The sequence below is a fragment of the Triturus cristatus genome, chromosome 11 (assembly GCF_964204655.1).
Source record: "Triturus cristatus chromosome 11, aTriCri1.1, whole genome shotgun sequence".
Taxonomy (NCBI): Eukaryota; Metazoa; Chordata; class Amphibia; order Caudata; family Salamandridae; genus Triturus; species Triturus cristatus.
In genome coordinates this window covers 671760318-671774922 of record NC_140594.1, presented here as the reverse complement: position 1 = coordinate 671774922, position 14605 = coordinate 671760318, and the positions used below count along the sequence as shown (strand labels likewise).

The window sequence follows — 14605 nt, the reverse complement described above, 5'->3', positions numbered from 1 at the left end:
TATAAAAAATGGTATCCTCAAACCTCTATGTTTCAAGCCAGTGTGGTAAAATCAACGCCAAAATAATTTATGTCAAGCCAATCCTGTAAAACTTTGGTTTTTCTGAGGACTCTGGTGAGAAAGTTCAAGTCAAATATTGGGAGAAAAGCTCCAAGAGGTTTTGAATTTAAAAGGTTGGGGGCATCGAAGATAAATGCTGTGGTCTACCTCTAAAGGTTCCCAATTCCTAATCAGCAAAGAAATATGCCTGTAGATGTGGCAGACTCATGAGGTAAAAAACTTCCTGCCCATTGTATCAATGAGTTTTGATTCTTGGTATGGTGACACATTGCAAAATACATTAGGCCTGGTCTTCACACATAATGTCTGAACCACCACGCAATAAAAAGGTAGGGTGGGCAGAAACAATGGATATGTCAGATATAACTTATGTTTCTTTGCCACCTTTATTTCCACTGTTGTAGTTCAATGGGGTGTCTTTCAAGCAACAAGAGTATGTCCCACTAGACCCCACTAAAGGGCAGTGGCTAGATTGCAAGCCACACCAGCTGTGATATTTCTGTGAACACGTCATTCTTTACCACCATGGAAGACAACTTTTGTTTTTAATAAAGACGGAAAATGAAAAATGCTCTTTCTGAGGTTGTTGGGGGGGTGGGGGGGGACAGAAAAACACTCAATTGGGTGCTATGACCACTGCTTCTGAACTGAAAGCGATTCAGGCCTCACGTCTGCCTCAATAAAGCAAAAAGGGATTGTCTTCATTATAATATCCTTTGTGCCTTAAGTCAGAGACAGCTTCTTAAACTTCGAAAACTTTTGTGGAATAAGAATCTCGATATTCAAGTGATGATCCTTACAATCCGGTATTACTTTATTTTTTAGCTGTTTTCAAGATCATAGATCAGTAGAATATTACTGGCCCCATTTTAAGATCCATGTCAAATATTTTTTATGTGGCTTTGTACAAAACATTTGATCTTAAGATGGAAACTGAGCTGATAAGAAAGACGTTGCTTTACATTGGGATGGGCTCAATCTGACGAATCACGCAGATCAAAAAAAAGAAAAAGATGCGTTCTGCACCAGTGCATTATCTAACTCCTGGTGAGAGGAAGATAATTTCCTTTTACTTTTCAGACGTCCGCTTCTTTATGTCGTAAGGTCATTCCCTGATCAAGGAATGTCTCAGAGACACCACTGACCAGCTACACAAAGGGGGTCTCTGGACCCGGAACCCTTCTATTGACGAGCCACAAAAAGTGTTGCTTCTCTTTTTCCAATGGTTTTAAGACGCATTATGGAATACAGTTCACAAGCAACAATCTTTTTCACTGTAAAGACAACACACAAATGTGCGACAGACACCAAAGGCATTGGTGGTGAAATTTCAAAATAGATTTGTAACCAAAATATGCCTAATTTACTAGAATTAGAGCAATAAGAAACAAAATAGGGAACCTGGCGTATGATGCATGCAAGAAAATTGAACAAATGAAACTGGATTTGTATAGTGCCATTGTGGAACAGCTACATTATTTCCTAATAGATCAGCAGCTGCTACTGGCTCAGTACTAGCTTTCAGATGCTGTGGAATTGCTGAAATCTTTCTGGACCCAGTCTGATGCCTAGAAATATTAAATAGAAGAGGAATCGGAAGAACATATCCAGTATAAATAGTTAGAAGCCACAAACAACAGCCAATGAAGGGAGGAATAAAGAGAAAATATTCCTAGGTAGTACCACTGCTTTGAACTGAAGGTTTATTCGGATATTTAAGAGAAAATACTTTAAAATTTAAGAGTAAATATGCCTCCTATGCAAACTTACAATATGTATTTCTTTGTCATGTGTTGTGTTAAACCCATTTGTAGATTTCAGAAAAATATTCAGAAAACCATCAAGTAGAAACAAATGAAGATATATAGGCATGTATATTTTACACTAGATTACATTTTCCATGGGTCACAAAATACATTTTTCTCACATTATTTTATTTTTAACAAATCTAATTAGGTCCCCTACAGTCACATACACAAATAGTAGCTCACTTAAACAGTAACCCTTTTTATCTTGTAACCTTTCAATTGCCTTCTTGGCATTTACAGATTTATTTTTCAAGCAATTGCTCAGAAATATTCTGAGCACCATCCATCACTAATAAGGCCCCAAATGGGTTGTAAACATCCTAAACGCAGGCCTGTAGAACCTCACAGACAAAAGCATACTAACATTTCGAATTTGGAGTGACATAATACACACCTGCCTCCAACCAATTCAGCCAAAAATGATATGTGAACTCTTTAAAGCCATAACTGAATTACAATATACTTTCATACGGAACTACATAACATTTTGCCACGTCATTTGTCATAACTGCTTACAGGCCATTAACTGCTTTTTAAAGATGGCCATTAAAAAAAGTGCAAATGCACACGGCCAGTGACTACATGTCTACCCTCACATTTTCAGTGATCCCTTAGGTACCTCTGCACATAAAATCCGATTCTGTGTAAATAGGTTATCTGATACAAGTGGAGATAGGGGACAGTAAAAGCAAAGGTTCGAAAATAGCCTCTTATCATCAGGTGGTGAAAAAGTAACTTGATCAAATTCAGATCTGCTTCTGAGGAGGAATCCAGGCTAGCGCCAGGTGAATGTCGTTGAATTGCAGAACGTCACCAGAATATATTTTGAAAAGCCACATTTTCTAAATTAGCTAGAAAGATATGACACAGAAGTAGACATTTTGGTGTAGTTTCTGTCTTGGATATTGTAAAATGAGAAATCCAGGGAATTTGCTAAGGATCTATGGAATTCTATGGATAATTTCCTTTTACTTTTCAGACGTCCGCTTCTTTATGTCGTAAGGTCATTCCCTGATCAAGGAATGTCTCAGAGACACCACTGACCAGCTACACAAAGGGGGTCTCTGGACCCGGAACCCTTCTATTGACGAGCCACAAAAAGTGTTGCTTCTCTTTTTCCAATGGTTTTAAGACGCATTATGGAATACAGTTCACAAGCAACAATCTTTTTCACTGTAAAGACAACACACAAATGTGCGACAGACACCAAAGGCATTGGTGGTGAAATTTCAAAATAGATTTGTAACCAAAATATGCCTAATTTACTAGAATTAGAGCAATAAGAAACAAAATAGGGAACCTGGCGTATGATGCATGCAAGAAAATTGAACAAATGAAACTGGATTTGTATAGTGCCATTGTGGAACAGCTACATTATTTCCTAATAGATCAGCAGCTGCTACTGGCTCAGTACTAGCTTTCAGATGCTGTGGAATTGCTGAAATCTTTCTGGACCCAGTCTGATGCCTAGAAATATTAAATAGAAGAGGAATCGGAAGAACATATCCAGTATAAATAGTTAGAAGCCACAAACAACAGCCAATGAAGGGAGGAATAAAGAGAAAATATTCCTAGGTAGTACCACTGCTTTGAACTGAAGGTTTATTCGGATATTTAAGAGAAAATATTTTAAAATTTAAGAGTAAATAGGCCTCCTATGCAAACTTACAATATGTATTTCTTTGTCATGTGTTGTGTTAAACCCATTTGTAGATTTCAGAAAAATATTCAGAAAACCATCAAGTAGAAACAAATGAAGATATATAGGCATGTATATTTTACACTAGATTACATTTTCCATGGGTCACAAAATACATTTTTCTCACATTATTTTATTTTTAACAAATCTAATTAGGTCCCCTACAGTCACATACACAAATAGTAGCTCACTTAAACAGTAACCCTTTTTATCTTGTAACCTTTCAATTGCCTTCTTGGCATTTACAGATTTATTTTTCAAGCAACTGCTCAGAAATATTCTGAGCACCATCCATCACTAATAAGGCCCCAAATGGGTTGTAAACATCCTAAACGCAGGCCTGTAGAACCTCACAGACAAAAGCATACTAACATTTCGAATTTGGAGTGACATAATACACACCTGCCTCCAACCAATTCAGCCAAAAATGATATGTGAACTCTTTAAAGCCATAACTGAATTACAATATACTTTCATACGGAACTACATAACATTTTGCCACGTCATTTGTCATAACTGCTTACAGGCCATTAACTGCTTTTTAAAGATGGCCATTAAAAAAAGTGCAAATGCACACGGCCAGTGACTACATGTCTACCCTCACATTTTCAGTGATCCCTTAGGTACCTCTGCACATAAAATCCGATTCTGTGTAAATAGGTTATCTGATACAAGTGGAGATAGGGGACAGTAAAAGCAAAGGTTCGAAAATAGCCTCTTATCATCAGGTGGTGATAAAGTAACTTGATCAAATTCAGATCTGCTTCTGAAGAGGAATCCAGGCTAGCGCCAGGTGAATGTCGTTGAATTGCAGAACGTCACCAGAATATATTTTGAAAAGCCACATTTTCTAAATTAGCTAGAAAGATATGACACAGAAGTAGACATTTTGGTGTAGTTTCTGTCTTGGATATTGTAAAATGAGAAATCCAGGGAATTTGCTAAGGATCTATGGAATTCTGATAGCTACCTAGTGCATTACCCCGAAGTATTTAAAAAATGTACTTGCTTTGAATTGGTTCCAGTAGATCTTGAAAGTTCTTCTCACCCACAAAATGTGAAACATACCTCCGCAAGACTAGAGTGTGGAACATAAGATGGAGAAAGATGCCCTCTCTGCCCTAAATAATGTTGAAAGTGGACCCCCTACAGTAAAAAAAACACAAAAAACATGAAATATCTATACCCCACTGGAAATTCCACCCCCCAATCACAATGACCAGTAATTGCCTCAACCCCATTCAATGAGCATTCCAGAATGGTATGGAAAGGGTACCCAGACTCCAAAAGTGGCATATGGTGTCTCAGAAATGGCAGAATTACACTACACTATACATCAAAGAAAGCCTATGTTCTTGATCTTTTGATCTTTCCTTGTCTAATTAATGGAAAACAAGATTGCCATCTCATAAATAAAAAAATGAAAATAAAAAAAGAACCCAATACTTGAAGGGGGGGCTCTTACCATATAAGTGAATCAATATTCAGATTCCATTTAGAAACCCCTTAAACAGGAAACTTGTGAAGAAACTTGTAATAAACATCAATGGCGTCTACACATTTCATTGAAGGTCCATTAACTAAAAGCAGGTCATCATATCAGTGGAAACGGGAAGGAAATGGGTTGTTAAAACATTTTGCAGGTGGTCCAAACACTCATAAATGTCATTTAGAAACGGTTTTCCTTAAAATGTGAACATCTTAACATGAACAATGCAGGAAATTAGACATTTAAGATTTTCTCTTTAGTAGACTAAAAAGGCCAATGATATTAGTCATATTTTACCAATGAATGTAAAGTGCAGATCGTCTCAGTTTAACGGTAAGGTTTGGCATTTGAGATGCACAAATTCCTACAATCAGTGCATTACACCATTGAGTCACTATCATCTTTTAAGTTCAGTGAATCAAAGAATTTTGGCATAATTTGCCCTTCCTCCTGAGACAAGTGATCACATTCAGAATTATACTAAGGGTCTTAACATGGCAAAATTCAGGAGATCAAAGTATTCGAAATCCATTTACCAAGCTCGGGCTGAATCGTAACAGAGGTACGATGTATTGGAATACCATCATAGATAACCAATAAGTGAAGCGAAAATTAGTTCTGTGATAAACTGATCACAAAGGAATTCCCTAGCGACAGTGGACCTCGGTTCATACAAGACTTGTACACATGACACTTTGAAAAATCTCTTGGGCTAACAGGCAAATTTGGGGCAGCTTTAAAGTGCTGATATCTCATCTGATGAGACTAGATGAGTGGTCATATTCTGGAAAGAAGTGTTAAGTAAGTTATCCCATCCTTGCTGCACCTGGTGTGCAGTTACTAGAGTCACACGACCAAGACAGAATGAACAAAAAGGGATGAGAGCTTTCTTTGAAGTTTCCCACTGCCCAGCCAATTCTGGAAAACTGATGATTATCCCACCACACTATGTATAACACATCCTGGAAATCGAATAGTTCACTTCCACAATACATTATTCTATAAGGCTTCATAACGTATATAGACTACATGAATGGGACTGACATGGCATTACTGACAAACTTTGTAGAAGTGATGGCCTGAAAAGAAGCACGTTTGAGTGATGGACTAATGCCATCATGCTGTTATTTTATGTTATGTATGGGATGTCTGACACAAAGCCTTAGGCGGGAAATCCCCCCTGCTGTCCCAAAGGTCAGAAGACATTCTTCTAAAGGATGTCTCCATCAACTAAAGAGAAGATTCTTAAAAGATAAGTTTTTGATTGCTGGTCTATCTAATTTTTGACCCGTGTTGGAGAGCTGCAGTTTGAAGTATTTCCTTCCTATCTGCATGAGGAAAGGCAGTTACAGTAATGTATGCCCTACCTACATGCAATATAAGACTGTCTATAGAAAAAGTGGGGGGGGGGGGGGGGGGTGCTATCAGCACCATGAATGAGGCACCCAGGCATATTTCTGTGGGATATGCCGCCAAACAGATACTCAGTACAGAACAATGTCTGAAACTTTCAATGCTAGAAAACCCTTTTATGCAGAGCAGATCCCTCTCCAATGCCAAGTCTCCTCTTGTGTCTTCTAATTTAGGTGAATTGAAGAGAACGTTATAGGTTTGCAGAATGGCTACCTGTACTGCAAGGCCAGCGCATAAAATATCTTTCGGTAGCACAACAACCCTTCTACTCAAATGATAGTCAGCAGAATATGTAGTGGACTCAAAGTATAAGCAAAGTGAGGGCATTAACGAGGAGCTAGACACCTGATCTGTGTCTGTTGAGCTATGTGAAGGGCTTTAACAGTTACAAGTGCACTTATCCAAATTACCATTTTTATGTTTTCCTTACAAAGTGCTACCAGTACATTTTTAGCAATTTATCCAGTAACAGGTCTCTCCTTTGATATATTTAGATTAAGACACTGGCCACAGATACACATGACAACCAAGCAGTTTGGTGGACTGAGGTGATTTAGGGCCAGTAGACATAGGGAACTAGCCCCTGAAACTGGACCTGGAGGCTACTTCGGATTTTTTTTTTAGTAAAAGGCAGAAGCACTTCAGTCTCTCTTGATTTGTGGCCCGGAGAGGTCCTTGTGATTGCTCTGGAAATGAAACTGGGATGCTGCCACAAGGATTTCCCCACACTGTTCAGGGGGCCTGAAAATAAATTGTTTAATCAACAAGCAACTAAAGGCTACCACAAAAAGACTGCATGGCATAATTTACACTAACAAATCAAGTGACAGATGAGTGTCTCAATATAGTCAGGCACGTAAATAATTTACAACGGGTATGCGCAACTCACTACCATAATAAAGAATGACTCCAGGTAGACATCACTCCTTCAAGGATTAATGTGACAGTCTTAGAACATTAGCCTGAAGTGGAACATGACTTGCTGGGTGCGTAGCACAATCTTCTGAGATTACGTTTTTAACACAGGCCACCTGAGCTTCAATAAGAAAATACATTTTTCAAAAGTAAAAGGGCGACATAAGATGAAGCTCGGAAGGGCTACTCCACTTTGTGAGGCCTTTTTATGTGTAGTGGCCAAAGAATATTTTACAGCATGAGAGTTCGGTCACTCGATTCGGTTCATAGGAGAGTACTTGCACACATAACTACGCACTCAAAGCCTTCGTTAAAGCCACATAGTGTTGTATCACTGATCACAAATAGCTACAGTGAGACCACTTGGTTTACTAATCCAAATCAGGTATATTTGTCACATTCTCGGAGGCATACTCTGGAATATACACAGCTTTTTGTTCTTGAAATACACATATTAGGCCATGGGTGGTTTGGAATTTGTGTGGCACAAGGTTTGGCTAGTATCCAGATAAGCCTAACTTTGTTGAAGGTGGCAGATCTGTGTCTTCTTGAGTAGAGTACACAGATTCAGTATGCCCTTTACCACTCTCCAGCAGGACAAAACACAGACTACATTAGAGGGTGGAAATCATTGTAGTAGGGTATTCTTAGGGGCACCGAAATCTTGTAATTAACAGCAAAAGGTACTAGAAACTACTGTTCTATTCAGTTTCTTCGATACAGCTAAGACACTCAGCTTCACGTCTAAGGGGTGCCAGGTTGAAACATACGATCAAGGAACATATGCATAGATCCCTGTAGCTTGTGGGGACACATTTTTAAAGAGGAGCATCAGTTACTTTCCGAAACAGAGCATACGGTTTGCACAACTTCATGCACCTCATCTTAATCTTCAGAACGGTCTGATGCCGGAGACATCTCTTGTGCAGTTCTGTGGGTGCTGTCATAGTAATGGAAAGAGAGCAAAGGCCTGAGATGACCACTGGAAAAGATGGAGGCTTGGGAGGCTCCCAGGGTTAGTTTGAATGCAACCACACCAGGGAGGAAGGACCCTGCTACCTCCTACAGCCTACTTATCATTTCCCTATACTTCAGAAGGTAAACAATGGTGTATCCTATCGAAGTATATGAAGGGTCATCAACACATACAGAGGAAGGACTAATTTGAAATGTTGTATTCTGCCACTGGAGACCCTTTACACACAGGAAAGAAGCGATATGAAGACAAGGGCCTTTGCACATGAAGCAGAAACATATTTTGCACATGTAACTTAGGTTATAGTAAGTACGCTGATCTCTGGACAGCTATTCCTTAAACCTAGAGGCGTGTACCTGCATTTTTAATAACACAAGAACGTGAGTTATTGCGCCACAGACAGACGTTTCAAAGTTTGATCCAAATGAAACTGGAGGGTTTCTAGGTTTTTGATGTTCACACTTCTGCTAGCCAGTCCTGAGGAAGATTGCTTTACTAAGAGATACTGGTCATGGGGGACCAGTTACAGTAGTAAAGGAAAAAAACAGTCCATGCATTTTATTTTAGAGGCTGTGAACCTTCATTGCTGGGAGACCAGACAAGTAAGGCTGCAGAAAACCAGCCAGAAACCCGGGGTGGAGCCTTATACCCTGAGGTAATGAAATGATTGACTTTTCCGAATTGGTGCTGGAATTAAGAGTTGGAGAGGCATTGTGCATCTTTCTTTTCAAGTACAGCCAAGGATGACCAAGTTGTACTGTGGTTAGATGATTGCTCTTGCGACACTCGCCTTCGGCACACAACAACCAATAAAACATTGCATTGGGACATCTCTTCTTTCTCTTATACAGTTAAGACCACGCTAAAAGTGTGGAACTGTCCTAGCACTGCAATGGCAGAGGATGACTGGATAATGACACAGGGAGGGAGGCAGGGATGATTCATCAACAGAGACCGCTGTAGTGTAATGCCACTATACTTTGAAGTTGGGCTGCTGAATCAGAACTAAACCACTTGCACCTATGGGTAAAAACTGGCACATATAAATACGTGTTTAAGTATAGAACTGACTGGTGGCACAGTACGGCTATCACAGGCATGAATGTAAATAAAAGGCCTGAAAAGAAACTAAAAATACTGCTGTCACTTTCTCATCTACAACAGTTAATGGAAAATTAAACCCTGTAAAGTGTAATAGATGGCTCGGGGGGGTGGGGGGTACCCAATTGCGGCCTGACCCTTATTTACATATTTATCGCAATTTGAACATCTTGAAAAAGCAGTTCTGGACCCCCTCGATATATAACAGAAATTCACACAAAACACAAACTGGTAAAAAAATGATCTGTATGCCACATTTATTTCTTTCCTTATGCATTTTAATTCTTTCAATTCATTCCTATGAAAAGTCCCGGTACTAATGAATACACTCTTCAGTATAGCGCCTATTTAGGAGGACACGTTGTGTGCCAAGTATGCCAATTCATACATTTAAACTGTTCGATGATCACTGCTGGTTCTGGAGCAAGAATTTTAAATAACACAAAGAAATAAATTGCACAAAACCCTTCAATACATAAGGTAATTATTCAGTCAAACACTTCAAGAAGCAAATGAGTCACTACAATTAACCTCAAGTGGTTTGGGTTTTAAGAACATTTGGTTTTCTGATTTAGTTTAATATAACCCTGGATGCATGTATGCATATGTCGTTTTTTTCTGGTCCATTTCCTTTTCAGTACTTCAGGAACTTACTACAGAAACGAGTGATACAATAACTTAAGGTCAAGCTGAATGGGAAAAGATACCAAAAGCGTCTGCCGGTCAATGCTTGCTTCCTTAAACTACATTATTGTATTCTTTTTTCTGCGGTAACCGACTCAACTCAGTTGTTGCAACACCCCTTCTGCTTAGTGGAATCCCTCACACTATCTGCAGCAAAAGGCCCTAAAACTGCCACACAAAACTCTTCATCTCAACAATTCAAACTCTATTTGCTGGACAATTAATATTCAAACGCTAATGATTGACGGAGTTCTCTCTGCTGCCAAGTCTCGACCATCAGAATCACTCTCAACAGCAGGGAAAAAATGGGTGTACAAAAACAAATGGCCAGAAACATCAAAGATGGCGTGGTCGTTGCAGATGGCGCTCTGTGTATTCAAGTTAATTCTCGACCAACACAAGACGACTATACAGCATTAGGAAACTTCGATCACGCCCTAAAAAAAGGTTTCATTTGTAAACAGGTTTCCAATGTACACAAATTCACAACATCAACACTCGTTTTAAATATCAGAAGTTAAAAAAGTCTCCCCCAAAAGTCACCGTTTCATATATACAGTAATGTTACTGATCCCTCTATACAGCCACCCCTTTTTAAACTTACAAACAGAACAATAACACAAGATGTATGTATAAATTGGGTTTAAAAAATGCGGATTCCATATCAGTATCTGGCCACCAGTGCCGAGACTGGGGAAATCAGCAGGGTTAGAGACGCCACAACTTCTGCTAAGAACAGAGACAGACTCGACTTTGCCGTCTTAACATTTTACTGATGGGGTCAGTGAACGACGCTGTGCTCCTTTTGCTCGGAAGAACACTTCCAGGCGAGGAATGGGCTTCGAATTGGTTTACTTTACGGTCTCAAATGTTGAGAGATTCAATTCAAGTATTTCCCGCTTGCGCTGGCTTGGGGCAGCAAAATGGCGTCCAGACAAAGGAAGCATTCCGTTATTTTCCTCCGTACATTCGCTCAATGTCGGCCTGGTAATGTGTTTTAAGTTCCTTGCGTTTCAATTTGAAGGCGTCTGTTACCAACCCCGTTTCAGGTGTCCATGTCTCGGCGCACAGGCGGATTTTCTGTGGGATTTCGAATTTCTCCAAGGAAGCTAAACAAGAAAGTCAACAATTACAGCAGGTACAAACCCTTAGTAAGCGTATTTTTTTTCTTTACAAATAAAGGATGTACTCCTCAAAGTACAGTGGCAAGTTTTATTTAAAAAAAAGAATTAAACAAGACACGTTAACGTTTGCATGCACAGCTATTAAAGATTGCATTGGCTGCCAAGTCGAAATGCACTGCAATTATAATGTACATCAGCTCTTTTGCCACACCTACTTTAACCCCTGTAGGCAAAGGCATCAGTTTTTTTGCTACAGCATTGCCATTAAAACCAGCAATATTTAATGGCAATGTTGTATGTAGCAGCGCTCTAGGAGGGATGGTATAGGCAAAAGTTATTGACCGTCTCTTGAAGCAAGATAAGCTCACGCACGCGGTATTCCTAGTTTTTTGCCCTGAGCTGTACCCTCAGGGCAGCACTTTGAGCAATTAAAAATTACTACTTTCCAATCCTTACTAAAAATACTTCGGGAATTTATAACTTTCCCCCAAATATTCCGAGCTTGGAGTTGGAATAGAAAATAAGCCTCCTCGAATGTTTGGGGGAAAGTTGCTTTTACCCAAATATTCTGGAGCTAGAATAGTAACTTTGACCTTCCAGTGTCCGACCCACCCACTGCTGCCCTGAAGGCTCAGTTCTGGGCAAGAAACACAAATGTGCCAAAGCTATGCGACTTGAATCAAAAATATCAAACCAATACTCTACTGCAAAAAAAAAAAAAAAGAATTCTGGGGCTACTCCCTTCTTGTTGAACTCACCCTCAGAGGAAATGAGATGCCAAGAAAACGCTGTTGCATTCAGAAAAAAAGCTATTTTATACTTCATAACATTTAATTCTCCTTTCCCAAAGCTCATCAACAAATGCAGGATTTTCGCCCCTTTTACCTTAGAAACTCCATCGTCCCTTTTGCACCAACCAATCTTCCTCTTAGTCTTATCTTAAACTATACTAAATGCTGCGTACTTGGAATTTCATCGTCTATAATGCTGCTTTTTAGATTTTGTAAGGAGCCCATCCAGTAAATATCGCAATAGATCTCAAAACCCAAACAGATTCAAACAAATTAGCATTCTAAAATGCTTCTTGATGATGATTGCGGGAGATACTGGACTAGGTAAAAAATGTTCTCTACATCGGATGGCCCTTAAATATATTTTGGAGATAAGCGCTTGTTCTTTGTTAACTGTAAACCACAGCAACATCCTTAGAGTAGCGCAATTAAAAAAAAAAAATCAGGTATGCACGGACAAGTTTAAACATTCATAGTTTGAAAATGAGCTGTGTCAGCAATTCTGATAATCTGCTTTCGAAACAAAAATGGAAAGCATAATAAACATGTATAAAGCTGGCAGACTTGTTACAAAGATTTTTCGAAAACGAGTGGTGGGTGGGAAAGATTTTGTATCATCTACATAAGTAATACATTTATATTATAAATCTTATCCCTAGCTATCCTGTACTCTATGTATACAGTCTTAATACATATACTGTATACAACTTTTCAATTGAGAGGGCCCATAGGGCATTGGGCCCTGTCCCCAAACCGGGCACCCTACCGCGGACAATTATTGCAAGAGTTTTTAATTACAGCTGAGTGCATGGTATCTCCATATAGACAACACATCAATCCGATTTTCCCCCCACTTTACCCTCCAGGTGCAGACAAAACGCAGGAACTTTGAGGGGGTCAAACAAGCACTGCAAGAGAAAACAGATAATATATATGATGATGTATCCTGCCAAATTGAGAGTCGTAGCTGATAGAAATACCTGGCACTTCACCACCCGGATGAGGCTTGGTCCTGGGTGGAAGGTTGGAGAGCGGTGAAAAGGCAGGGGACGTCAGAGAAGAAAAGAGACCCTCTTGGATCGCACGGAGGACTAGGTGAGCCAGCCTCGCCGGATGGCCTGGGCCCGACCGCCTCCCAGGACGATACGTGAGCAGATGAGTACCTGCAGCTGGGCTTATGTGCTTTATGGGCTGTTTTGGGAGTTGGACATGTGGAACTTCTCTATGCTGCCTCTCTGGGGCTGAAGGGGTTAATATTGCCTGATGACAGGAGGCCCCACGGGGCGAGACGGCCTGACGATGGGTCTTGCCCCTTGGGCATGGGGCTGCGGGCTCGGGACACACATTTATTAATGGTGGGATGTTTAGATTTGCTCTAAAGGGGTATTTCTCTGTGTAGGTAGGTGGAGAGGGCAACACACCCAAGTTAGCAAATCTTCCTTATGGGGTGACAGGCACTCTGCAAGGTGGGGGTAGTGGGCAGTTCAAGGCTCACGAAGCCGGGTAGCAGGGAGGGGGGTATTCAGGTTGCGACAAGTGTGGGGAGGAGGGTTCTGGGATTTGATGCATATGCATTGGTTGTTAAAAGTTTGATTTTTCAGCTGTTTCGATAGCTCAATCACAGATCACACATGATACTTGAAACATCCTACATCTACATTGCAAAAGGGGGAACAGTGGGGTCAGAGGGTAGGAGGACTAGCGATAGGGCAGAAGTTATCTTGGCCAGATGGGACACCCCAATAAGAAAGACCTGAAGGTCTGGACCTGGAACGTTAACTGTCCGGGTAACAATATTAAGAGGAAATTGGTTCTCCAATATTTGCGCAGACACACACATGATCTGGTCCTACTTGAGGAGACTCACCTAAGAGGTCAACATTACCAAGCCCTTGATAGATTTGGCTACCAGCTAGTGGCGCATGCAGGCTATACTAAAGATTTACGGGGTGGGAATGCTGTTCAAACGCTTTGTCCCAGTTGTCGTACCCCAGTCTGGCATGACCCCCAAAGTAGATATGTGGCAATTTTGGGATCCTCGGAGGGAGAAACGGTTAATGTCATCTTGGTGTACGTCCCACTGCGCTTACATGGAGGTGCCATCCCACTGGTTAGCGCCCTCTTGTTAGAAAAGCCAGATGGAATCCTGGTGATTGGGGGTGGGGGGTGATTGGGGGTTGGGGGTTGGGGAGAGACAGGAATGCGGTGACGGGGCCAGGGCTCAAAAGAGTCTGGCTCAGTCCTAATGGGGGAGCGGAGGCCACTGGGTCCATTTGTGGAGGCACTGGGGTTGGTGGACCTCTGGCGGCACCACCACCCTCTAACACGACAATTTACCTACTGTTCCGGCACTGCACGATAGCTCCTCCCGCCTAGACTACCTGTACATACAACAGTTACATGCTGGTAGATTCAAGCATGCGCTGCATTATGCGTGGGGTGTGTCCGATCATTGCCCGGTGGGAGTAACATTGGAGGGGCCCACACAGGAATTTGCCCTGCCCACGAGGATTGACCCTTGGTATCTGAAGCATGGGGGGCCACA

At 40.8% G+C, this 14605-nt stretch overlaps 1 protein-coding gene across 3 annotated transcripts in view; it reads right to left on the bottom strand.

Annotated features, from left to right (window-relative positions):
• Window positions 1-9690: 9690 nt before the first annotated feature.
• Window positions 9691-14605, bottom strand: part of ACSL3 (acyl-CoA synthetase long chain family member 3) — a 536429-nt gene continuing 531514 nt past the window's right edge. For all 3 annotated transcript variants that reach the window (XM_085634281.1, XM_085634280.1, XM_085634282.1), the window contains exon 15: window positions 9691-11254. In XM_085634281.1, coding sequence (XP_085490407.1) covers window positions 11097-11254 — 158 coding nt within the window. In that variant the 3' untranslated portion in view covers window positions 9691-11096. The remainder of the gene's footprint in view (window positions 11255-14605) is intronic.